Source organism: Leptonychotes weddellii, chromosome 16 (assembly GCF_054177405.1).
Source record: "Leptonychotes weddellii isolate Sample4059 chromosome 16, ASM5417740v2, whole genome shotgun sequence".
NCBI lineage: Eukaryota > Metazoa > Chordata > Mammalia > Carnivora > Phocidae > Leptonychotes > Leptonychotes weddellii.
This window is the reverse complement of record NC_138384.1, coordinates 991,267-1,015,398: the sequence shown is the minus strand read 5'-3', so window position 1 is coordinate 1,015,398 and position 24,132 is coordinate 991,267. Positions and strand designations below refer to the sequence as shown.

Genomic DNA, 24,132 nt, shown 5'->3' with positions numbered 1-24,132 from the left:
GTCTCCCCACGCCTGACCGTTGGATCCCCCGTCCCCCGAGGTGCGCATAGGTCTCCCCACGCCTGACCTCCGGGGTCCCCCGTGCCCTGAGGTGCACACAGGTCTCCCCACGCCTGACCGTTGGGTCCCCCGTCCCCCGAGGTGCGCATAGGTCTCCCCATGCCTCACCTTCGGGGTCCCCCATGCCCCGCGGCGCGCATAGGTCTCCCCACGCCTGACCGTTGGGTCCCCCGTCCCCCGAGGTGCGCACAGGTCTCCCCACGCCTGACCTTCGGGGTCCCCCGTGCCCCGAGGTGCGCACAGGTCTCCCCACGCCTGACCTCCGGGGTCCCCCGTGCCCCGAGGTGCGCACAGGTCTCCCCACGCCTGACCGTTGGGTCCCCCGTCCCCTGAGGTGCGCATAGGTCTCCCCATGCCTCACCTTCGGGGTCCCCCATGCCCCGCGGCGCGCATAGGTCTTCCCACGCCTGACCGTTGGGTCCCCCGTCCCCCGCGGTTCCTGTAGGTCCTCCCCACGCCTGACTGCTGGGGTCCCCTGTCCCCCGTGCCCCGCGGTGCGCATAGGTCTTCCCCACACCTGATGGTCGGGTCCCCTGTGCCGCGCGGTTCATAGAGTTCTCCTCAAACCTCACTACTTGGAGTCCCTGCGACCCCGTGGTCTGGCATCACTATGGGGTCCGCATCCCTGCCCCCACCTGTGCTGGGTTGGGGGGCACTAAGGGATGAATGGCTTCAGAGATAGGCTCTTTCAAACCTCAGCCCCCACCCCACCCCCCACCCCGCCCTTTAAAGATTTATTTACTTTTTCGGGGGAGGGGGAAGAGGCAGAGAGAATCTCCAGCGACTCCCTCTGAGTGTGGAGGCCAACTGGGGGATTGATCCCACCACCCTGAGATCATGACCTGAGCAGAAATCAAGGGCTGGACACTTGCCCCACTCACTCCCCTTTTTTTTATAAGCTCCAGATAAGCAGGGATCTTTCTTTCACTGTTAAGATGGATTGCCATATCTATATGCACATTGAGTTTTTTATTGTAAATATTCGTAGTGTATTCTGTTCCCGTTTGACAGCCATCACCACCATGTAGCCACAGAACCTTTTCTTTATCTTAAACTGAAACTCAGAGCCATTAAACAGTAACTCCCAATTTCCCCTTCCCTTTATAAACATTTATTTTTACCTTTAAAATGGCTGAGATTTCAGTCAAGTTGTGAGAATGCAGAATGAATCCTGCCACCCCAGCCACCACCCAGTTCTCTTCCCAGAAGTCTTTATCTTTCCATTGAAGTTTATGCATGATACATGCAAAGACCTTCTTTCCCACCCAGCTTTTCCCATTTAGGTGCTTCTTGGAGATCATCTGGTTCTATTGTCTGCATGTGCCTTAGTCTTCCCAACTCGCCTCCTGTTGGTGCACAATTAGGTGGTTACCAATTTTTTTTATATGGTATAAGCTGCTTTTTATGTAGCGCATCTTGTGTAAATGTTAGTATTCCTTAGGAGAAATTTTAGGAATAGGAATCACCGGGCCAAGTAGAAGGTGTCAGGTAATTTTGCTAGCTGTTGGCAAGTTCCTAGAAGGAAGTTGAATCAGGTGTTGAAGGCTGGCCACCAAAGTGTGGAGGTATGTGCACCTTCTCCAGCACACAGCTCTTCAGTCTGATGGTGAAAATAGTATCTCGCTGTTGTTTACACTTGCATTGCAGATGGTTGTTATTTTAAATTGTTCTTGTAATCATGTTTGTTTCATGCAAAGCCGGTAAAACTTATTTTGAAAGGTTAATGATAGGTTGCTCTGGGCAACAGTCACGGTGTATTCTCTGAAGACAGGTCACCTGTGAGTCTCAGTAATTTATGTTCTGCCGTGGTAGCAGTGCAAAGGACAGCACAGATCTCTACGAAGTTCTCCAAGTTCATATGGTGAACCCAGCTCCCACTGTGATGGTGTCAGGAGCGGGGAGCCTCAGGATGAGATTAGAGCCCTTACAGCAGAGGCCCCAGAGCGCGCGCCCTCGCCCCTTCTGCCGCCGTCTGAACCGGGAAGTGGGTCCTCCCCAGACGCAGAATCCGCCAGGACCTTGGTCTTGGACTTGCAGCCCCCGGGACTGTGGGAAATCAGTGGAGGTTTGTAAGTCCCTCAGTCTGGGGTATTTTTTGTTATAGCAGCCTGAATAGATTAGGATAATATTGTATATGCATGATTTTATTTATTTATTATTTTTTTAAGATTTTATTTATTTGACAGAGAGAGACACAGCGAGAGAGGGAACACAAGCAGGGGGAGTGGGAGAGGGAGAAGCAGGCTTCCCGCCGAGCAGGGAGCCCGACGTGGGGCTCGATCCCAGGACCCCGGGATCATGACCTGAGCCGAAGGCAGACGCTTAACGACTGAGCCACCAGGTGCCCCTATTTATTTTATTTTAGAGAGACAGTGAGCACTAGTGGGAGGGGTGGAGGGAGAGGGAGAAAGAATCTCAAGCAGACTCCACACTGAGCATGGAGCCTGAAGTGGGGCTCGATCCCACGACCCTTAGATAACCACCTGAGCTGAAACCAGGAGTCAGGCGCTTAACTGACTGCACCACCCAGGTACCCCAAAGGCGGCCACTATTCAAATCTCTTATTTTCCTCCATATTTCTAAATAACCTGTTCATATTCTTTTTTTAAAAAAATGTCTTTTATTCTTTTTTTCAGTTTTGGATAGCATCTTTTGATTACCACTGCATAGAAAGATGGGGTTCTATTCTATCCCAACAACATCCCTTCCTCCCTGTCCTCCCCGTGTAGTCAAATGGGTATTCCTTTGTTTTTGTTATTATGATTATTTAAACTGTACTCTGTTTAGTCAAGTAGGCATAAATGACCACGTGCTCGTGGGCAAAGGCTCCCTTATTTAATGGAGAACCTTGAAGGAACAAGTCCCCTACAAGAGGGCTGGGCCTAGATCCCACACCAACACCTTCAGCCCAGGACCTACCCACATGTATAAAATCAACTCCTCATAGGGCCTCTTGGGTAAATAAATATATTGATTTTCCTACTCTCAGCTTTTGGTTATGTAGGTTGTGGTGTTAATGCCTCTTAGGTCACAGAGAGAATGATAAGCCAGAGGTCCCATTATTCTGATTTTCTCTTTGTTCCATTCAAGTGTTTCAAAGATGCGTGGAAAACAGGGAGTAAAGCTTGAAATTTCAAGGCTAAGTACCAAGAATGAAAAGCAGGGTGTACTCCTGTAAGCCTAAAGCATCTCCCATTATCCTCCTCAGGTTTTTTTCTGTTTTAAAGCTTTTTTTTTTTTTTTTTTAAGATTTTATTTATTTATTTGAGAGAGAGAGAATGAGAGAGAGCATGAGAGGGAGGAGGGTCAGAGGGAGAAGCAGACTCCCCGCCGAGCAGGGAGCCCGATGCGGGACTCGATCCTGTGACTCCAGGATCATGACCCGAGCCGAAGGCAGCCACTCAACCAACTGAGCCACCCAGGCGCCCTAAAGCATTTTTTTTTTTAAATCGTGCTAAAATATACATAGCCTAGGGGCACCTGGGTGGTACAGTCAGTTAAGCGTCTGACTCTTGGTTTCGGCTTGGGTCATGATCTCAGGGTCGTGAGACTGAGCCCCGTGTTGGGGTCTGTGCTCAGTGCCCAGTCTGCCTGGGATTCTCTGTCCCTGTCCCTGCCCCTCCCTGTGTATACTCTCCCCCCACCCCCCGTCTAAATAAATAAATCTTCAAAAAAGTAAAATGTACATAGCTTAAAATTTACCATCTTAACCATTTTTTTATTAGCTCAGGGACGTTAAGCACACTCATTGTAATGCAAACACCACCACCCGTTCACAGAACTTTTCCATCTTCTGCAACTGGAGCTCTGTCCCCATTACACATACTCCCCATCCTGTACCAAGCCCCTGCCCCCACCCCCGTCTTTCTGTATGGATCTGACCCCTAGGGACCTCGTATGAGTGGGATCTTACAGTGCTTGTCCTGTTGTGACTGGCTTTTCTCATTCAACATAATGTCCCCCAGGCCCAACCATTTGCTATAGTAGGTGTCATGACCTTTCCTAAGGCTGAGTGATAGTCCGCTGCATGGATGGGCCGCATTGTGCTTTTCCACTGAGAGACACTTAGCTTGCTTCCACCTTTTGGCCGTTGTGAGTGATGCTGCTGTGAACACAGGTGTACCAATATCTGTTCAGGTCCCTGCTCTTAGTTCTTTTGGGCAGATACTCAGAGATGGACTTGCTGGATCATATGGTAATTCTCTTGGTTTTTTTGAGGAACTGCCATGCTGTTTCCCATGGCAGCTGCATCATCTTGGATTCCCACCAGCTGTGTACAGAGATCCCAGTTTCTCCACACCCCTCTCAATTCTTCTTTTCTTTTTTGTAGAAAATATTTTTTATTTATTTTAGAGGGAGAGAAACCGACTCCCCGCTGAGCACTGAGCCTGACGCAGGGCTCGATCCCACAACCCTGAGATCACGACCCGAGCCAAAACCGAGAGTCGACGCTCAACCGACTACACCACCCAGGCACCCCAACACTTATTTTCTTTTCCTCTTTGTTTTTAATAACAGCCATCCTAACAGGTGTGAAGTTGTTTCTTATCGTGGTTTTGGTCTGCATTCCCAGACTTCGCTTTATTTCAGGTGGTCTCGCAGTGTTGAGAGGAAGTCTCGGGTGGTGTCCTTCCAGTGTTAATGTGCACACAAGTCATCTCGGGAGCTCGTGGAAATCCGGATTCAGGAGATCTGGAGTGCGGCCTCTGCATTTCTAGCAAGCCCCAGGGGATGCCAGTGACAAAAGCTGCTGGTCTGAAGGCTACCTGTGAGTAGCAAAGACAGACGAAGGGCATCGGCTCCAGAATCAGGCGAACTGAACTTAGGTGCGTGTATAAGTTTCTTAGCTGTGGTGACCCCAGTGTCTTCATTTGTGGACCGATAGCAGTGCCCCCTACTGTAAACTGCGAAGTGCAGGGCTCGGACACAGAATAAATGACGGCTGTCCCCAGCAGCTGCTGCTTGGCCCGTCCGTGCTGGACGAGCTGCCTGAGGCAGAACTGAAGAAGTGGGGTCCTCGTGTGCTGTCAGCAGGCACCATATGTGCAGTGGGGCGTGGGGGCCCAGGGTCCCCTCCCAGCTGAAGGCTCCAGGGTCTGACCTTCCTTGAGCACTGGTGCCTTGGCATTTCAGGAGAGCACGAAGGGCCTCACTGCTCATTCAGTGACCACCCATCAGGAGTCTGCCCTGCGTCACAGTGCTGTGCCAAGTGCTGGTGCGGGAGTGTGGTCAGCAGAAGCAAGCCACAGCCTGGCACAGGAAGTTGGGCCTGGGCCTAGTCACGCTGCTGCCCTTCCCTCCTGCTTGGGGACCAGAGAGGGACCAGAGCTCAGTGCTCCTGGGTCTCCTGCATGACAATCCTGAGTCTTCAGCTGCCTGGCCCTCCCATCTCTGGCCACTTTGCTCTAGCCTGTGCACTGGGGACTGAGTCCTTACATGAATTGTTTCATTTATGCTCATGATAGACTGTTGTCTTTTTTTTTTTTTTAAGATTTTATTTATTTATTTGACAGAGAGAGAGCGAGAGAGGGAACACAAGCAGGGGGAGTGGGAGAGGGAGAAGCAGGCTTCCTGCAGAGCAGGGAACCCGATGCGGGGCTCGATCCCAGGACCCTGGGACCATGACCTGAGCCGAAGGCAGACGCTTAACCGACTGAGCCACCCAGGCGCCCCTGTTACATTTTTATATAGTCAAATTGATTAACTTTTCTTATTTCATCCGGATTTTTTTTTTTTAAAGATTTTATTTATTTATTTGACAGAGAGAGACCCCGAGAGAGGGAACACAAGCAGGGGGAGCGGGAGAGGGAGAAGCAGGCCTCCCACTGAGCAGGGAGCCCGATGCGGGGCTCGATCCCAGGACCCTGGGATCATGACCTGAGCCGAAGGCAGACGCTTAACGACTGAGCCACCCAGGCACCCCTGATAGACTGTTGTCTTAAACACCAATTGCTAGGCAGATCAGTGAGGTATGCTTGGTGTCCTTTAATTACCCTGAGAACCCGCCCCAGCTCACCAAGCATTCCCATCTAGAGAAATGGATCTGAGGCAGAGTGTCCAGAGCTGGGGGCTGGCTGGGACAGATCTGGTACAAGCGTTCCTGGCATCCCGGAGACCTTCAGGAGCCCGTGTTCAGGGGAGAAGGGGCTGGACCTTGCCCCATGATTGCTGCAGGGGACACCAGCACCCCCTTCCTGACGTCTCTTTCTTCTCCCAGCACCACTGTTTCTTTGTAAAGTTTTCCTGTTCATTAAGGAACGATGGGTACACTGAGCACAGGTCATGCAGTCATTTGAAGCATCCCCCAGCCTCCACCACTCACTGTGAGATCCTGACCAGTTCTCTGAAATCCTTGGGGCCACCGTCCCTCCGGGGTCTGCTCACCAGAATGCAAGTTGGCGGGTGGGCCCTGCTACTGTTGTGGTCCTGTCGCTGGTGGCACTGTGTGGCTTCTGAGCCTCGCTCTTCTCACACACAGTTACGTCTCTAAGGGCCGCGCTCTCTCCTTTACAGGGAGGATTCCGTGTTGTGGATCCAGGGCCACCTTGGCTAGAGCCCAGCATTTTCAGACGCCAGGCACCTGCCGACATCACAAGAAGGTGAGAGGTAGCGGGGCTTGTGGCAGAGATGGAACAAGAAGCAATTAAAAACTGGCCTGGCACGAGGTCACCCCCAGCCTGCACCTTTTCCAACTTCCAAAACTGTCCTTCATTCTGTCCCTCTTCAGAAAGCAGCTGTGTGACTTTCTCATCATCACAAAATGAAGGCTCTGAAGCCTATGATTGTCTTCTAAGCTCTGTCGAAGTCACATATGCTCCTCTCTCTTCATTCGTGACGCCTTCCTGGGGCCCCTCCAGCAGGGCATGATGCCAGGTGAGGCAGGAGGGAGCCCTGTCCTTGGGAGCTTCACAGCCTGCCTGTGGAGAGGAGACAACTCCTAGAGCGTTGCTGGAGGTGGTGTGAGTGCTCAGGCCCCACAGACCAGAGAAAGGTCTGGCTTTCAGTCTGGAGGATGACATGATTGTAACTGTATCTTGAGCAAAGGTCATGGGTCACATGGATGAGTTGGAGCAGGGAGACCCCTAAAAGGTTGTCACGGTAGTCTGTAACCTCTGTTGTCTGCTGCAGCCTAGATGGTGACATCTGTCATCTATAGACTGTGATAGCGTGTCCTCTGTCGACCCTGACAGCCTGCGTCCGTCGTCTCTAGACCATGATGGTCTGTGTCACCTGTGTCTTCCGTAGACCAGGATGGCCTATGTCATCTGTCAACTGTGACAGCCCATGTCTGTCATCTATAGACCATTACAATCTGTGTCATCTGTAGGCCAGGACGGTCCGTGTCGTCTGTCATCTGTTAACCGTGACAGCCCGTGTCTGTCCTCTCTAGACCATGACAATCTGTGTCATCTGTAGGCCAGGACGGTCCGTGTCGTCTGTTGTCTGGACTATGACATCTGTATCCTCTGTAGGCATGGTCTGTGACATCGGTCATCTCTATAACACAGACTGTGGTGGTCTATAATGAAAGTTCTGGACCAGCATCGGAGGGTCAGCAAAGGGAATCTGAGGCCTCGAGAAGTCTATGGGAAGAACACATGACGTGTTGAGGCCTTGGGGTCAGGACTGAGGAGACGAGATGGGTAAACAATTGTGGCAGATTCCGCTCCTAAGAATTCTAGAAAGTGCCAGCAACCGACCTGTGTGACAGAAGGCAGCTGCGTGGTTGCCTGGGACGGGGCTGGGCTGGGGGAGACAGACGGGGGCAGGAGGCGGCTGCCTGGGTGTGTCTGTCACATGGATCAGACCACGGCCTTACATGTGTGTGCAGGTGTCCTGACTCATCGGCTCACACACTCACGTATGTGCACTTGGTTGTATGCCAGTCACCGCTCAGTACGGCTGCCTAGTGATGCCATGATTTCATGTGTGTGAGCCACCAGGTGGGTGGTTATGAACTGAGGGGTCTGGTAACTATGTTAGATTGATTGACCTGAGTGGGTTCCCCCTGATGTCAGAAGACAACTAACATGCTCATCATGTCAGGATCACAGACACTGTCTTTGCTGACCAGCTCGTCTAAAAATATTTGCCCTTTGAGTTCTGAACCAAAATGAGCTTTTTGAATGAGGCATAAACCTGGAGCATGGCGTGCAGCTCCGTGCTGACAGAGCCGAGGTGACAGTGGGGCATGTCACTAAGGAGCGCTGGGCTCCCTCCGTCTGGAGTCATCTGACTATCCGTGTCCTCGTCACCTGTCCTCGGATGCAGGACCAGCCATGTCACTGCAGGGCTCCGTGCAAGTTTAAAGTGTGGGTCCCCTGTCCAAAAAGTAGGAAGAATTTTGAGATGAGCCCGGCGGAGCATTCACCCGAGTGTGGGGCCCTCCACGTCGCGGTCCATGCCAGGGTCTGACCCACCAACAGGGGCTCAGGAGGAATGGCGTCTGCGTGCACCGTGGTCTGAGCCTACCCCTGTCTTGTCTGCACGGTCCCAGCTCTTCCCTTTGAGATTACTGGTGTTTTTCTCAAAACTGTGGGACTCCGCTCATAGGGCTCATGTCCACCATGACGCAGGCAGAGCGGTCAAGTTTGCATCTCCACTCTCCCTCTGGCCGCTGGGTGCTCCCGTTTCCTCCTGAGCCCTGTTCATCGGGGCTGCTAAGGGGGGGTGTGCCGGGCACGGAGCAGGTGCTCACTGTCTGCCCTCCTCCATCAGCAGAGAGAGGACACGACAGGACTTCATGTACAGGTTTTTATTTTCATTTTATTGGTTTTTTTATGATTTTATTTATTTGAGAGAGAGAGACAGATTGAGAGCATGAGAGGGGAGAAGGGCAGAGGGAGAAGCTGACTCCCCACTGAGTGGGGAGCCCGATGCAGGACTCAATCCCAGGACGCTGGGATCATGACCTGAGCCGAAGGCAGATGCTCAACCAACTGTGCCACCCAGGTGCCCATATGTACAGGTTTTTAATGCGTGTTTTATTTATTTATGCTTTGGGGTTAGTCTTGGGGATGCATGAGGTGCATCGTGAGGCATGTGTGTGGGGGAAGCCAGGGGAAGGTGCTGAAGACAAGGAGCAGGGAGACGTGGATTCCTAAGCCTGCTCCAGGGAAGGCTGGCAGTTACCTGTCCTCACGTGGGGGAGAGCAAGGCGCTTGCCTAACCTGAGGCCCACCTGTCCCTGCACGGCTGCTCTCCAGCAAGAACGGGGTCTGAGAATTCTGGGGTCTGGGGGAGGCTGCCTGGTTCAAATCCTGGTCCTGGGTATTGTGGCTAGGAGCCCCTGAGCAGGTCAGTCCACCTCCGGTGCTGCCTACCCCTGAACCGGGGCTGGGACACCGCCAACCTCAGAGCTCAAAAGTCTGACTCCTGGGAAGGCTGCTTGCGGCACACTGGTGCCTGGGGGGTCATGGCGGCGGTCCGCTGTTTAAATAAGATGACACGGTTTTTTGTTTTTTGTGTTTTTTTTAAAGATTTTATTTATTTATTTATTTGACAGCGAGACAGTGAGAGAGGGAACACAAGCAGGGGGAGTGGGAGAGGGAGAAGCAGGCTCTCCGCCGAGCAGGGAGCCCGATGCGGGGCTCGATCCCAGGACCCTGAGATCGTGACCTGAGCCGAAGGCGGATGCTCAACGACTGAGCCACCTAGGCATCCCAAGATTACACGGTTTTGAAAGGGAGCTCTCGGGCTGAGTTGCCCTCTGAAAATGTACATGTTGCCATCCTGACCCCCAGGACCTCAAGATGTGACTCTATTTGGAGAGAGGGTCTTTAAAGAGGTGATTAAGTTAAAGTGAGGTCAGTAGGGTGGACCCTGATCCCAGTGACGGGGACATGAGGAAATCAGGCACAGATGTGCACCGAGGGAGGACCACACGAGGACATGGGGAGAAGATGGGAAGATGCCAGTCTGCAGGCCACATAGAGAGGCCTCAGCAGGGACTAGCCTGCCCACACCTTCGTCTGGGACCTGCAACCCCCAGGATGGGGGGAGGGTGAGTGTCTGGGCTCTCAGCCCCAGCAACCCGGAGTTAAAACGCACTGTTGTCCCCAGGTACTCGGGAAGAGGGCGTTCTGCAGGCTGGTTCGTGTATGCTTCACTGAAGACGGTGACTGGGGCCTCTCACCTAGCCCTGCGCACACCTGCAAGAGCAGGTGTCTGGCTAGTCTTGGGAGGTGCCTGCGAGCTGTACCTGCTAGCATCTTGCTGCTGGTCTTTCCCTGAAAGGTTTTTGGTTCCAGCAGGAACAGTTTAAGGTCTCATTGTAAACCAGAAGGACCAGAGCTGTGAGTCACACAGTGTGGAGGGTTGAGTATCAGGCACTTGCTGGGTGTCCAGTGCTGTGCCAGGCAGGTTACCTGCTACCTGTTTGGTCCCCAAGCCCAGCACTGAGTGGCATTGTCACACCTGGCTCAGGAGAAACCCTTTCCAAATCTGCCTTTGGACTCGTTGAGTCCTGGCTGCTACCCTTGGACCTCCCCCTTCTCTGTTCTTCCTTGCCTTTCTGTCCTGTTTCTCAAAACCTGGTCAGCTCGGTGAGATTCCGAGCATCCTGCTGTCCTTACGCGACTTTCCAGCCCCCCCTCCCTCTGCTTAAAACCCCTTCTCTTTCACTGGGCAGGGGTGAGGAGAGCCCCGCTTCCAATGCTCGAGTCCCAGACCTGCCAGCTAGGTCAGTTTTCCTCCAGGACCTGGGGCGGCTCTCCTTCCTGCACGTCCCCAGCTGCCCTCCAGCCATCTCCGCACACCCAGGCCTGCCGCTGAAAGAACAGCCTCTGCATCCTAATCTCTACTCCTTTTCTGATTTCCAAGAGAAAGGAAAGCCTCAGAATGTCTTACTGAGCAGCAACATGGTTTAGTAGCTGAGATCACAGGCTCTGAAGCCAGAGTGCGTGGGTTTAAATCCCAGCCGCCACTGACAGGCTGCGTGCCCTCTCTGGTGGAGGAGAAAGGCCTGGAAGGGCCCTGCCGATGTCACGCCCATGGCAGTCCGCAGTGGCCCCAGAAGCGCTCAAGTACGTGCCACCACCTTCCAGAAGAAACAGTGGTCGGGTGGTTAAATCAGTGAGTGAGTGGCGTAGCTTCTTCCGTGGCCTCCAGTTCTCCGAAATGAGCTCACAGGAACCCTCACTCACTGCGTGCACACGGCTTGGAAGCCTTGTTAGCTGGGGCCAGCTGGCTGGCGTCTCCCTGCCGGTGCCGCTCACGGTGGAGACTATCTCCTCCACCGCCTTCATCGCCTGCTTGCTGACGCCTGCCTGCCGTGTCTGCACCACAGCCAGCCTCGGGGGGCACAGCAGGCTGCTCGCCTGCCCCCTGGGCCTGGTCATGGTCCCCACGTTTGTGCCGAAGCTGGCAGCTTCCTTTCCAAGGATGAGAAAAGGCCACGACTGTGAGATTAGCCACCGGAAATGGACTGAAGAAAACAAAAATAAAGGCTGGTTTAGACTGAGCCTTGGCCTGTTCTCTGTTCCTTCATTCCCTTTCTTTTTTTAAGTAGGCTCCATGCCCAACGTGGGGCTCGAACTCACGACCCTGAGATTAAGAGTTGTGTGCCAGACTGAGCCAGCCAGGCATGCCTTCCTTCATTCCTTGGGTTTGTTGAGCACTTGTCCCGATCAGATACCGGCCAGGCACGTGGGGCACAGAGTTGCTCCTGTTCAGTGGGGTTTAGGGTAGAAGGTGGCTTCCCACAGGATGCCACGGATCGTGGTCTTGAACGTGAGGCTGCCGGGGTGCTGCACTGGGGACGGGGGAGGTGGGTGTGGGTAGAAGATGGGAGCAGGGCCCAGGAGGAGCCGTCACTGGAAGCGTCACTGAGAGCGCAGGGCCTGAGCTGAGACGGTGGTGGGAGGACAGAAAGGAAGAGCCTGGTGCATGTGAGTAAGTGCACACCAGGGAAGCAGAGGGCCCCCCTGGAGCAGCGACTGGGGCGTCTCTCACTGCATGTATGTGAGGAGTCACGTGGCCTCAAGGATTGTTTCCAGAATCAGTGGGTAAAAGCAGAAAACACGTAGTCTGAGTTACCCCAAATAACCCCTTAACATCCCCCGTGAGGCCGAGCGGACACCTCTCGCTGCGCCTGGTGCAAGCTTCTCTTGTAGCGCCCGGCCGGCCGGCGTCCGTGCACCCCCACGGGTTCCTGCTCCCACACCAGGACCACACGTGGGAGCGTGGTTCTCCAGCTGCGTCTCAGAAAAGAGTGCTTTCCTGCTCCAGGCTCAGCACCCGAGAGCTGTGTATATGCGGTTCCTCTACATTTACCTATGTTAGGAACTAAAATAATGTTTTAAAGATTTGCTAACTACGTTCATTTAGAATCATCAATAAGAAACCTACCATGTGGTAACACATTTGTGTGAAAAAGAATGATTTTCCAAAACAGAGTTTTAGGAGAGTAGAATTGTTTTGCATTGTTTTGCATTGTTGCAAATCTGGGTGTCTGGTGTCCTGGATGGAGCGGCCCAGCTGCCCCGTCTGCCCGACGCCCACAGACGTGGGGACAGAAACATGCCCCAGCAGCCTCCGGATACCTGGGGCTCATCTTTGGTGGCATTGCCTCCAGGTGAGCTGCGATGTGGCATCTGACCGGTCAGTGAACGCCTCCCGTGCTCCATTCCATGGAAATAGTCCTGTGCTTGGGGTCTCTGGCCCAGGTGGGATGTTGGAGCATCTGCATCAGTCATTGGGAAAATACTGGTTCACTGATTTACCCGGAACGTCCACATGTTGACATTTCATTTTATAATTAAAAAAATCATTTTCTCATCAGAAAAGTCTTTAAGCATGAAAGCTGCCAAAAGATAGAAAGCTTCTGAAATAGTCATTTTTCTCTTAAACGTGTAGGTGTTATCATGGGCAAGGACTCCTGTTCGTTTTCCGTGAGGTGACAGGCTCCCTTGGTTCTTTTCTGACAAGATGCCTGCAGGTGCCCAGGCCTGCGTCTCCGTGGCGTGTGCCCTCCCCCGGTGGCCGGGGCTCTGTGCACACTTCCCATTTCTTCACTCGGAACACAACCGAGACCAGGACCCAGGGTTGAGGTTGAATACAATTCAGGATGTCCTTAGGCTGCATGTGATTTCCGTGAGTGTGTGGTGGGGACGTGCCAGGGCCCTGGGGCAGCGAGCTGGCTGGCCTGTGTGGAGATGCCAGCACTAAAGCCCCTGCTGCTTCTGCACCATCAGCGTGTGCGCCCCACGGTGAGGGGTCTCCCACGTAGTCGCCGTGGGGGGAGGCCTGCAGACCACTTGTGTGGGTTCTGAGAGGGGGACAGTGACAGCCGCCACCACGGTCACTGGAGCCACGGGACAGCAGGCGCGCCTCAGCTCATGCTCAGCCGAGGAACCGGCAGTGGGATTGGGCTCGGACTGTCCTCAGCCCCAGCCTCCTTTTGGCCGATTCAGAACACTTGCCTTCCCGAGGTGAACGTGCAGTTTTCAGAGTCCCCCGTGGCTCCAGGACCGCCTTCCTTACACACTCTCACTTCCGAGGTCACGGTGTCACTGTCTGGAGCCCAGGCCTGCTCCCAGGGGAGGGAAAGCGGGGCTGGCGTCTTAAGCTAGGTAAGCCATGTGATTACATGTCTTCCTGAAGGACCCGTGATGGCTGGGTCTTTACAGGAAAACAGAAGAGAGGCCCAGAGGGGCAGAGGTGCCGGGAGATGGGGGGGGGGGGGAGGGGGGCGGTGGATGCCCTCAGGTCAGCCTGGGGGTCGGGGTTGCGGCATGGATGGATGATGTGGGGAGGCAGCCCCGAACTTTTGCACCTACCAGAGACGTACGTGCCCAGCCACCGTGACAGACCCTGAACCTCTGCCCCTCAGCCCTCCCGCCCTTGGCACCACTGTGTACTCGAGCCCCTGCCCGTGTCTGCTGGGCCCTGAGGACGCTCTTAGCAGCGCAGGCAGTTGGGAGGGGAGATCAGGAGCCAGAACTCGGTGGTCGGGAAGTGCATGCAGTTTCTAAGAGGAGGTGAAGGTGGACGGTTTCTCTAAAGTTAGCAATTTGGTTTTATTTGAGGCATCCTAAGTGTCTTTTTTTTTTTTTTTTTTGCTATTATATGTATTTGGCACTCCCCTGAATTGTGAAATAGAGTTTAGCATGATTCCTTTTTTACAGAAGCAGAAGCTAAGGCTTTATAGTGGGATTGGCTCTGCTGGGATCAGAACACCTCACTTGGGAACCAGGCCAGGACACCTGATTGCCAGTGAGTCTCACAGACTCCCCCGCTCGGGGGCGCCCTGCTGTCCCAACCTCCTTGGAGCCCCTGAGTCTTGGCAGTGCCCTCCCTGGAATGTCATGCCATCCGCAAGTGATAGAGGCCTGGAAACTTTTGTTCCATTGAACTTTGCCAGCGAGCTATACTTAGCCACCAAGTGGAGGCCAGGAGTGGGTTCTCTGAATATAGATAGTAACAAGTGGGCTATTTTCAAACTTCCAGAGAACCCCCCCCCCCCAGAATATTCTGGGCCAAAATGATATTTATGGAACCCTCTGGGCTTTTGGAAGGGAAGGCATAACCTTAGTGTGTCTGCAGCTTCAGGAGAGAGGTTTCCTTGATGGGGGGCGGGGCAGGGGACCGGGCCACTGAGAAACTTGGTGTCCCTCTCACACCTGTTTCCAGGACCTGAGCCCGTGGAGGCTGGGCGCTGGCATCTGAGTCCGAGAACAGTGGTTTTCCTGGCCGGGTATCTGGTGCTGACCCTGTCCATGGCCCTCATGCTGCTATCCAGGGGCACCTTTCATGCTGAAAGACGGGGTCCCCAACCTTGGAGGGCTCGTTACATGGTTTTCCTCTTGTCCGGAATCCTCGCTGATCTCTTAGGCTTCTGCTTTTCTCCAGACATAACGGGCTGCAACCATAGCACCACTCCCAGCTCCTCAGCCCCAGGGCCTCTGGTCCCTCCTCCACTTGATCCCAAAGGCCTTCTTTAGGGTGAAGAGGGGAAATGTGATCAGCAAAATTTGGGTAGGAAAAAGAAGGCCTATGGGTGGAGGAACCCAAACAGCAGCCCCCGGAGAAAAGCACCAGCCACGCCCACTTCACCAGGACAGACATGAACGAGGCCTAGACCCCCTTCCTGATTCCCACTCTGTAGGTGTTGGGAGGGGGCTCCAGAAAGCCAGCTTTTAAATGGGTGACCCAGGTGAATTCTGACGACCAGGCAAAGTGACAAGGAAAAGCGGGGGTGGGGGTGGTGGGGAGGGGGGAGGTGCCAGCCCTGCGCGGGCGGGGTGGCATGGCCTCCCTGTGGTCTGACCACAGCCAACTCGCTCCTGGTGGACCGTCTCCCCCATTCATCCTCCGTTGGTTCCCCAGCAGGTGCTTGGGCCTTTCTTCACCCCCTTGGCCAAGCCAGCCTCCACTGCCCTGCCCTCTGCCAGTCCAGATATAAATATAAGAGCACTTTCCATGGGCCGGCACAGAAGGGCAAGCATTCGACTTTATTTTAGGGCCGCGAAATTCTCTCCCTTCATACCCAACAGGTGCATCGCCTCATTTAGACATCGGGGCCCAGAAATAGAACACAATCTACAATATAGCTTCCTTCAGGCATCTGGATGCTATTTAAAAAAAAAAAACAAAAAGGCCTCCTGTGAGATGGTGGGACATAGGCCCGATCGCTGACTTGACCCGCTCAATGGAGGAGCCCAGAGCTCCGGGAGACTGCTGGGAGGAAAGGCTGCCCTGTGAGCGCGGAGCCCTGCTCAGATGATGGACAGGTGGGAAGTGGGAAATGTTTCCAGTAAATCTGTCAGTTAAATCGACTGCACCCCCCCTGCCCCCCGATCCTTTGTGGACTGAGAGGACAGAGGAGTCAAGCACAGGGACCACCGCCCCCCCCATCAGGCGTCTTGGCAAACTCTGTGTTCACATTAGTTGTTGGAAATCCTGACCCCCAGGACCTCAGAATGTGTCCCTATTTGGAACCAGGGTCTTTGGAGTTGATCAAGTTAAGATGAGGTCATCAAGGTAGGTCCTAACCCAGTATGCCTGGTGTCCTCACAAAAAGGGGGAATTTGGACACAGAGACAGACGCAGAGGCAGGAAGAAGCCGAGCGAGGTGGAGGCAGAGATGGGTGATGGGTCTACCGGCCGAGGACATCGAAGATGCCAGCAAGCCAGTAGGAGCCGAGAGAGGGGCCCCAGAAGGAACCAGCCATGCCGGCACCTCGGTCTGGGACTCCTGGCCTCCAGATTGTGGGAGAGTAGATTTCTGTGGTTCGAGCCGCCCAGTGTGTGGGACTTGGTCACGGCAGCCCCAGCAAACTGATATATTAGCTAAGCCTCGAGGGATGGCTGATACCTGCGGAGGGAAGGCAGCGGTGCAGGCGTGGGAATGTGAGCGAGGCTTTCCGAGAGGGCGTCTTCATTCCACCTGCTGATACAGTCTGGTGCATGCTGGAGCTGTGGTCTCCTGGGTGGCCAGTTTCATCAAGGTCACCCTTGGTCCAGAGAAGCCCAAGATCATGGTCACATTTCCTCTGGGGTGTCCCCAAGGCTCCTCCAATGGCCGTCATCAAACCAGCCCTGGAGGAGCTTCTGGAGGAATCTACAGGGGCCTTGTGGCCCGGCGTGGGCTGGTAAATGCTCCTCAGCAGGTCCATGTGGCCTGGGGCTGAGACAGGGGCCTCTGCCGCTTGCCCTATGGCCCCATTCAGGGCCAGGACCAAGGTCCCTGACTTTGTCCCTCAGCCTGGGCCAGAAGTGGCGTTGCTGACAGCAGGCCAGCTCTCCTGAAGAGAGGAGCAGGTGTCCCCTCCGGGTGTCGAGAACTCAATCAGTCCCCGTTAGACGCGGGCCAGCCGGAGACGCTGAGATGTGCTGGCAAGAGGGAGGACCAGCCCAGCAGGTGACCGCCTGGAGGTCTCGGGTGGGAAGAGGCTGCCACGTGGGGGCCCGAGGCTGGGGAGGGGTCTCCTGTTGTTACCTGAGTCAGTTTGGGAGGCGTGTCTTGGGCAGTGCCAGGGTCTGCTGCTCACTCAGCTGGTGGACACCTGTGGCATCAGGAGAGGCAGGCAGAGGGAGGTGACGGTGCCATGGACACAGCTCCTGGGTGACGCAGTGGGCTCAGGAGAGACGTGTGCAGACCCAGGACTAGACTGTCTTCTGGGCACCCTGCCAACGCAGCCCATGGCTGCCTCTTCCTCGGGCCTCTGCTCTCACGCCCTCACCCCAGCATGTCCTCGCCCCGTGGCTACAATCCCTCCCTATTAAATGCTGGTCTCTTTCTTCCGAAAGACGGTGCCTCTGCTCACCTGCTTGTGCTCTCGCCACCTGCCTCCCGCCAGCCCTGCTCTCTGTCCCTGCACTTCATGGCTCCACGCCCTCGCCATCGCCTCCCCTACTCCGTGGCCAGAGGCCCAAATTACCCAGGCATCTGTGGCCTCTGGAGGATAGCTCTGCGCTCAGCCTCCGCCATAGACTTGGAGCCTCAGAGGACATGGCAGCCAGGGCTCTAGGCTCCTCACTGCCGTGCGGTTGTGATGGGGTCCCAGCTCTGTCCCCGGGGCCGCCCGGTGAGGTGGGCAGGGGGGCATGCGTGCGTGCACCCGTGACGTGACTTGGCCTAGAGTCCAGACCAGCAGCAGGTGGAGGTGAGCCACGAGGCCGCTCTGCCCGCGAGGGCCAGCTGAATGGCAGGAGCTGTCCGTGCTGGTAGCCGACTCTGGGAGAACAGAACCAGAAACCAGAGCACGTCAGACACAGGACTGTGGTTCACGGTTTGGTGACCTTCTTCGGTCACTTACCCGAACAGCCCACCGGGCTTCTCTGGCTCTGGACGGAGGCGGGCGGCTGCAGACGGGCAGAGGAGAAACACCCAGCAGGCGAGCATAGGCAGCATAGGCTGCCTGGAGCGGGTCAGCCCACAGCTCCTGGGGTGACGTCCTGTCCCTCCTCCCTGCACCGAGCCCGCGCTCCTCAGGGGCCGGGGCAGCAGCCGGACTCCTCGTGGCGTGCCAGGAGCGACATGCGGGAGAAGGTCTTGGCACAGCTCTTACACTGGTACTTCTTGGTGTCGGAGTGTGTTTGCAGGTGGGCCCGGAGATTGGAGCGGTCGGCGAAGGCCCTGCTGCAGTGAGAGCAGGTGTAGGGCTTCTCACCTGGGGGAGGAAGAGGAGTGCCGGATCAGTGTCCCTCTGCGTGGTCACAGGAGCTGGCCCCAGGTTCATGGGTCCGTTTATAAATGAAAAGCCCCGGGGTGCCTGGGTGGCTCAGCTGGTGAGCATCTGACTGTGGATTTTGGCTCAGGTCATGGTCTCAGGGTCGTGAGACGGAGCCCCGCATCAGGCTTCGCGCTCAGCGGGAGTCTGCTTGAGCTTCTCCCTCTCCCTCTGCTCCTCCCCTGCCCCAAATAAATAAAATCTTTAAATAGAAAATAAATGAATAAGCCCCTCCACCTTCCCCAAATGCTCATGGCAATTCTAATGCATTATCTTCCTTCAGCACCCTTCTCAGGAGATGCATGGTGGGGGCTTTGGCACCTGATCCAGGAGGAAGCCCTAGGACCAACAGGCCCACAAACACTGTCGAGGTCCAAGCCGCTTGGGAATAGGATGGAATGTAACATCCGGGCAGGACTGCAGCACCTAAAACCCTTTCTAAGAGGAAAGATCTAGCATGGTTCTTTGCTGGATCTACCACGGTTGCTAGATCTTTCTCTGTTTGTGCCAGAGCCCTCCTGGGGCCCTTTGCCCACATCTGCCCCTGAGAAGCACTAGGGGCCTTCTGGCCGCTGTTCCCACCCATGGAAGGACAGGGGTGGCAAGCAGCATGGCTCCCACAGAGTCGGCCATGAAGGTGGGCTGGGAGGAACGAGGCCCAGCCCTTGCAATGAAGCAGGCATTTAGGAATGGCTTAAGAACCTTGTGTCCCCTGGAGCACCTCCAATCAGGGCGACCAGGGATTTAGACAAAGTCCTTCTGTTGGGAGCTGGGCCCCCAGGACGACCCTAACAAGTATAAGAGGACCGACCATTGGGGGCCATCTGTTCTCCTCTGCCCGTGTGGAGTGACTCCTGGTCCTCCACCCTACAGAATCCTGAGAGGCACCAGCCTGCAGCCCCCACGGCCCCAGGGCATCTCATCCCTGCCGCCCAAAGCTCCCAAAGCCCAAAGTCCAAAGCTCCCACGTGTCCTCCCAGCCAGGTCAGCCTCCTGCGGGGCCTCCCGCCCTCAGCACTCCCAGACGAGAGTGCTGAGCCCCCGAGGGTGTGTGGGGGCTGCTCAGGGACATCTTTGTGGGGGGAGCTAAGGAAAACCGAATGGAATTTCAGCCCAGATAACAGCTTCTGCAAAACCCTTCTTTCGAGCGTTTGTCTGGCTGGGACTCCAAAGAGTCCTGATTACAGAGGCGTGACTTAGGGCCAGCGAGGCTCCAGGGACAGCGAGCGTGTATGGCAGCCGTGGGCCTCGGCCCCGCGAGTCTTATTCCTGGCCTTCTGTCTGTGTCTGCCTCTCCCTGTCCTGGTGGGCCTGGGGTGAGGTGTGGTCCTACCCCCTGCCCTCAGGCCCAGCTCAGCGGTGGTTTACAGACCAAGTGCGGAGGCTCCTGGGCCCCTCTCCTTCCTTGGCTCATCTGTGTCTGTCCGTCTGTCTGTCCACAGCTGCCCTTCTCTCCCTTCCTGTGTTCAGGCATCCTCTTCCCGGGGATGGGTTTGCCCCTGGGCCCCGGTCAAGTTGCAGCCACCATCTGTGCCCTTCAGACAGTCCGTGTGGCCCCCGTGCTGGCCACCCGCCTTGCCCCGTGCCCTGCTCCTGCGGCTCCAGATTCCGGAAGGCCGTGGCAGGTGCGTCCTGTGCTTTGCCGGGTGTTGTGGGTTGAGTTGTGTGTCTCTTAACAGAGGTGTCTGCGTCGTAACCCCCGGTGCCTGTGGATGTGACCTGACCTGGAGCACAGGCCCCTGCAGATGTGACCGGGTTAGGGTGGGGTCGCCCTGGGGTATGTGGGCCCCGGTCCCATGTGACTGGTGTCCTTACAACAGAGGGAAATGAGGCCCCGTGAGGACGGGGCAGGGGCGAGGGGCGCGGCCACCGCTGAGGGACACCCAGGCCCTCTGGAGCTGGAGGAGGCAGGAAGGACCCTCCCTTGGAGCCTCGGCAGGGAGCGTGGCCCCACCTACACCCCGTTCCAGACTCCGGCCTCCGGGGCCTCCAGGACGGGGAGAGAGGGCGTTTTTGATGTCTGAGCCTCTGGTCTGTGGGGCTTTGGAAAGCAAGACGCAGACCCCTCCCTCCCTTTCCAAGGGCCAGGCCTGACCCTCGCCCCTGCCGGGTCCCTCCGGCGGACCCACCTGTGTGGGTGCGGATGTGGCCGCGGAGCAGCCAGGGCCTGGAGAAGGCCTTGCCGCAGATGGCGCAGGGGCAGGGCAGTGTGTGCGTGCGGATGTGCATCTTGAGGGCGCCCAGGCTGCTGTACTCCTTGTCGCAGTGTTTGCAGGGGAAGCAGCGTGGCGTCCGTAGCCAGCAGTGCAGCTCGCGGTGCCTGGCCAGCCCGGCCAGCGTGTGGTAGGGCTTGCAGCAGTGCGGGCACTGGAAGCCGCCGGGGCCGCGGGGGGCCCGCACCGCGCCCCCCGGCAGTCTGTCTGCGGCCTGGTCCCCGGCGGGGCCCGGGATCGGGGGCCACCGTGTGGCCAGCAGCAGCCGTGGGGGCAGGTTGAGCTGGTTCAGGCTGTCTTTGAGGGGCACGCTGGGGGCCCAGCCGGCCCAAGGGTGCACGGGGCCGACCTGCAGGGGGTCTGGCCCGGAGGCCCCCCACGCTTCCTCGTGGTGGGGAAGGGGCAGCGAGATGCGGGCCATGACAGAGGTGCAGTCCCAGGGCCAGGGAGGGTCACCAGGTGTGGACGAGGCTGCTTTATCTGGGAGGAGGAGGGGCACCACCAGCCCCCTGCAGGCAGAACAGGCACCATTGATCTCTAGAAGGGAGGGCGGAGAGAGAAGGCACAGGTGAACACGAGCCCCCACACTCTGTCCTCACGCTTGCCCTGCTTGGTCCGACCTCAGGCCTCTTCTAAGTCGTCGGCAGTCCACGGGAAGGGAAAGGGCTGACGAGGTGGGGTGTCAGCTCGGGAAGTGACCACAGGGTCTACGGGAGAGATCTCAGGCTCCCCCACTGCCCAGGCAGGGCAGGCCTCCCTGACCCCCGTTCCACCTCGGGGCCAGCTCAGAGCTGTGGCGGCAGGCTCCTACACAGAGCTAATTCAGAACAGACACTCGGCAGTCCGCCGCGATGTGTAAGAGAACTAATTAGCCTTCAGTCACCCACGGTGACGGAGGTGCACACAGCCTCCCGCCAACACTCCCGGGTCGACGGCTGTCCTCGGTGGTACCACAACGGCCTCCAGGGGCAGCTGGTCCCCAGGCCGCTGCTCCCACATTTGTGGGCCAGCATGCCCATGCTTGACCAGATGAGAGTGGCAGGATCCCCCAGAGTAAACAGGTGAGCATTTCCCCCAAGCCCAAATCTCCACAGCCCCCGACCCATTTCGTACTCCAGATGTGTTGAAATAAATCTCTGGCCCCATTTCTACCTTAATGCCAAGGCTTTGGGTAGAGAAAGACAACCCACAGATTGGGAGAAAATATTTGCAAATCATGTATCTGATAAGTAACTAGCATGTAGAATATACAAAGAACTCTAGCCACTCAACAATGAAAAGAGAATACAATTTTAAAATGGGTAAAGGATCTGAAGAAACCTTTCTCCAAACAAGATATACAAATGGCAGGGTGCCTGGCTGGCTCAGTTTGTAGATCACGTGACTCTTAATCTCAGGGTTGTGAGTTCAAACCCCACCTTGGGCGTACAGATTACTTAAAAAAAAAAAAAAGCAAGAGAGATACAAACGGCTAACAAGCACAGGAAAAGATGCTTGCCACCATTATCCATCAAGGAAATGCAAATTAAAGCCACAACAAAATACCATGTCACGCCCACTAGGATGGCTAGAATTAAAAATAGCCAGTTACAAGTGTCGGTGAGGATGTAGAGAAATGAGGACCTTTAAGGAAGGTTCCCACCCACCACTCTGTCCTGACCTCACCCCTAAATCCCCTAATTATAAAATAGCACACCCAATTTCTGTCCTCCCAGGAAGAGGGAGTAGCGGTGACCAGCTAAGAGACAAAGGCCAAGGAAGTTCTGGAAAGACAGCCCTGGGATGCCAGAGAGCCTAGGACCCCACAGAAGCTCCAAGAGGAGCCTTTCTACTGGGGAAAAAAAGTCACCTTTCTTAAGTCTCTGGGATGCAGCCACCACCCTGGCCCCAGGCATCGCCAGAGCCAAACCCTGTCTGGCGGGGGGCGAGTGGGGGGGGAGGGGGCGGTCCCAGGGAGAGGGCAGGGGAGCGAGGTAGCTGTGCTGGTGGTGTTGACCCGAGCTTCTGCTGGTCCTTTAAATGCCTCCCCACACCCTCTGGGGCTGCTCGATTTTGTTACTGGTCCTGGGACTCAGATTCCCAGGAGGAGACTTTTAAGTCCCCTCTGATTTCAGAGTTCCCTGGGGGCGGCCTGAAAAGGGACTTATTTAAAATGAGTGAGGGGCCCCAGACAACATCCTGGCAGGAAGAGGCTCACAGTGGTCATCTAGGTCTCCACATGCGAGGGGAGTGACATCGAGGAGGGGTGGGGGACAGGAGGCAGCTGAGTCTGACGCTCGTCACTGGCTGCCCTGGTCTGCACGGTCTGCATGTAAAGCGGGGTGCACATTAAGGCTGGGCTTAAACAACAGGTTTGAAACGTTAACAATTATGGCAAAGATCAATTCCATTTTCCATCATATATATACACATATATCTAAAACAAGTTTCCTTTACCTGAGCCCTGCACGCTGATGGTTTCTGTTCTGTTTCATTTTATGAAACTGCTGGTGGTGACTCATTAAATTGATTTCAAAATGCAGAGTTCAGGAGCCCAGTCCTAGAAGGCACCCCCTGGCGGCAGTGGGCCCCAGGATGGATCAGTGAGGCGTCCACTCGCAGGCCTCTGCAGTGTCCCTCCTCCCCTCTGTCTGAGTCACCAAGCAGTTTCCTGGGGTCCGGGGGTATTCAGCCCCAAGAAGCTGCTGAGCTGTGGGGAATGGCCCTGATCATTCTAGAGAGGCCTATGTCCTGGGACCTTCTCGTGTCCCTATGCCTAGCAGGGAATGGGGATACATGGACAGTCCTGGGTCCTGGACGTGTGTCTCCCCACTGAGCCACCCTGGGGGCTGGGGGAAGGACTGCAGCCCCTCAGCTCCCCCAGCCTCCTCTGAGGAACCGTCACTGGGGTGAGGGGAGGCCCGAGGGAAGGTGACCCACGGGAGGGGTGAGGAAGCAATGGAGGGGACTGGAGGAGCGCTACAAGAGCTGGGCCTTGGCACACAGAGCCCATGGATCGCTCTTCTGGTCCTCTCTGGATGTTCTGGGGGAGCACTTGGACAGCAGCCCCAAGTCCTCCCATCTCTCTCCCCACCAATCCCTGGGTCCCCACCCACCTACCCACCCAACCTCCTGCACCAGGAAGATGGCTCCAGGGCTCCCTTAGCTGGGATGGGTTTACCAGGCCACAGGGGGAGAGCCCCAAAGTGACTGGGGGGTCTAGAAACTTCTCTGAGTGGGGAGGGAATCCGCGCCTGCTCAACCCAACGCGGGTCCGAGGCCCCCGAAGCGGACGAGGCGCCCGGAGGCCACCCACCCACCCGGGGTCTCGCTCCCGCTCTGCTGGCAAGATAACTCCTTTCCTCCCACCTGGGGCGGGAGTCCGAGGAGCCCGGCAGCCCCTACCTCTCTGCGTCTCCAGCTGCCTGTAGTTGGGAACCCTGTGGCTGGAGTGCGTTTTCACCAGGAAGGAGCGCGGCATGGTCCCCCTGCTAACGCGGGTCCCCCAGCGCGTCCGCCCAACGCCCGCGGGCTGCGCTGCAGGCAGGTGGCGGGAGGGCTGGCTCATTAGCATAGCGTGCCCTCTGGGCCAACCAGCGCAAGGCGCGGCCGGGGCGGGGTCGCGGGGCGGGGCTTCGGGGCCACGCCCAGGACAGGTGCGCGGGCCGCGGGGGAGGGAGCGCGTGGCCGCCGAATCCTCCCCACGG

The 24,132-nt window shown here is 56.2% G+C and overlaps 1 protein-coding gene and 1 long non-coding RNA gene across 8 annotated transcripts; one reads left to right on the top strand and one right to left on the bottom strand.

Moving 5' to 3' along the window:
• Positions 1-130: 130 nt before the first annotated feature.
• LOC115938902 (uncharacterized) lies at positions 131-11,521 on the top strand. 6 transcript variants are annotated; one of them, XR_014140752.1, is made up of 4 exons: positions 158-495; positions 4,651-4,886; positions 6,574-6,933; positions 10,123-11,521. It is a non-coding gene; the product is annotated as an uncharacterized LOC115938902 (long non-coding RNA). The 6 variants fall into 6 exon arrangements; XR_014140751.1 differs by lacking the exon at positions 158-495 and adding an exon at positions 131-141 and having other exon boundaries at positions 6,574-11,521; XR_014140750.1 differs by having other exon boundaries at positions 158-293; positions 6,574-11,521.
• A 3,418-nt stretch (positions 11,522-14,939) lies between these two features.
• Positions 14,940-23,956, bottom strand: SNAI3 (snail family transcriptional repressor 3). Of its 2 annotated transcripts, XR_014140746.1 has the most exons (4): positions 23,831-23,956; positions 20,363-20,983; positions 16,376-18,173; positions 14,940-14,996 (listed from the first exon to the last, which is right to left on the bottom strand). XR_014140746.1 is itself a non-coding variant. In XM_006751749.3 (3 exons), the coding sequence occupies exons 1-3, from the start codon at positions 23,904-23,906 to the stop codon at positions 17,992-17,994; spliced, it is 879 nt and encodes a 292-aa protein (XP_006751812.1). In that variant the 5' UTR covers positions 23,907-23,956; the 3' UTR covers positions 15,494-17,991. The 2 variants fall into 2 exon arrangements, 1 of the variants encoding a protein (XP_006751812.1); XM_006751749.3 differs by lacking the exon at positions 14,940-14,996 and having other exon boundaries at positions 15,494-18,173.
• Positions 23,957-24,132: the final 176 nt, after the last annotated feature.

Coding starts and splice junctions, on each gene's coding strand:
- SNAI3 (XM_006751749.3), bottom strand. CDS start 23,906: ATGCCGCGCTCCTTCCTGGTGAAAACGCACTCCAGCCACAGGGTTCCC. Junction 20,984..23,830: donor GCAGCTGGAGACGCAGAGAG/GTAGGGGCTGCC, acceptor CCTCCCTTCTAG/AGATCAATGGTGCCTGTTCT. Junction 18,174..20,362: donor CCACATCCGCACCCACACAG/GTGGGTCCGCCG, acceptor TTCCTCCCCCAG/GTGAGAAGCCCTACACCTGC.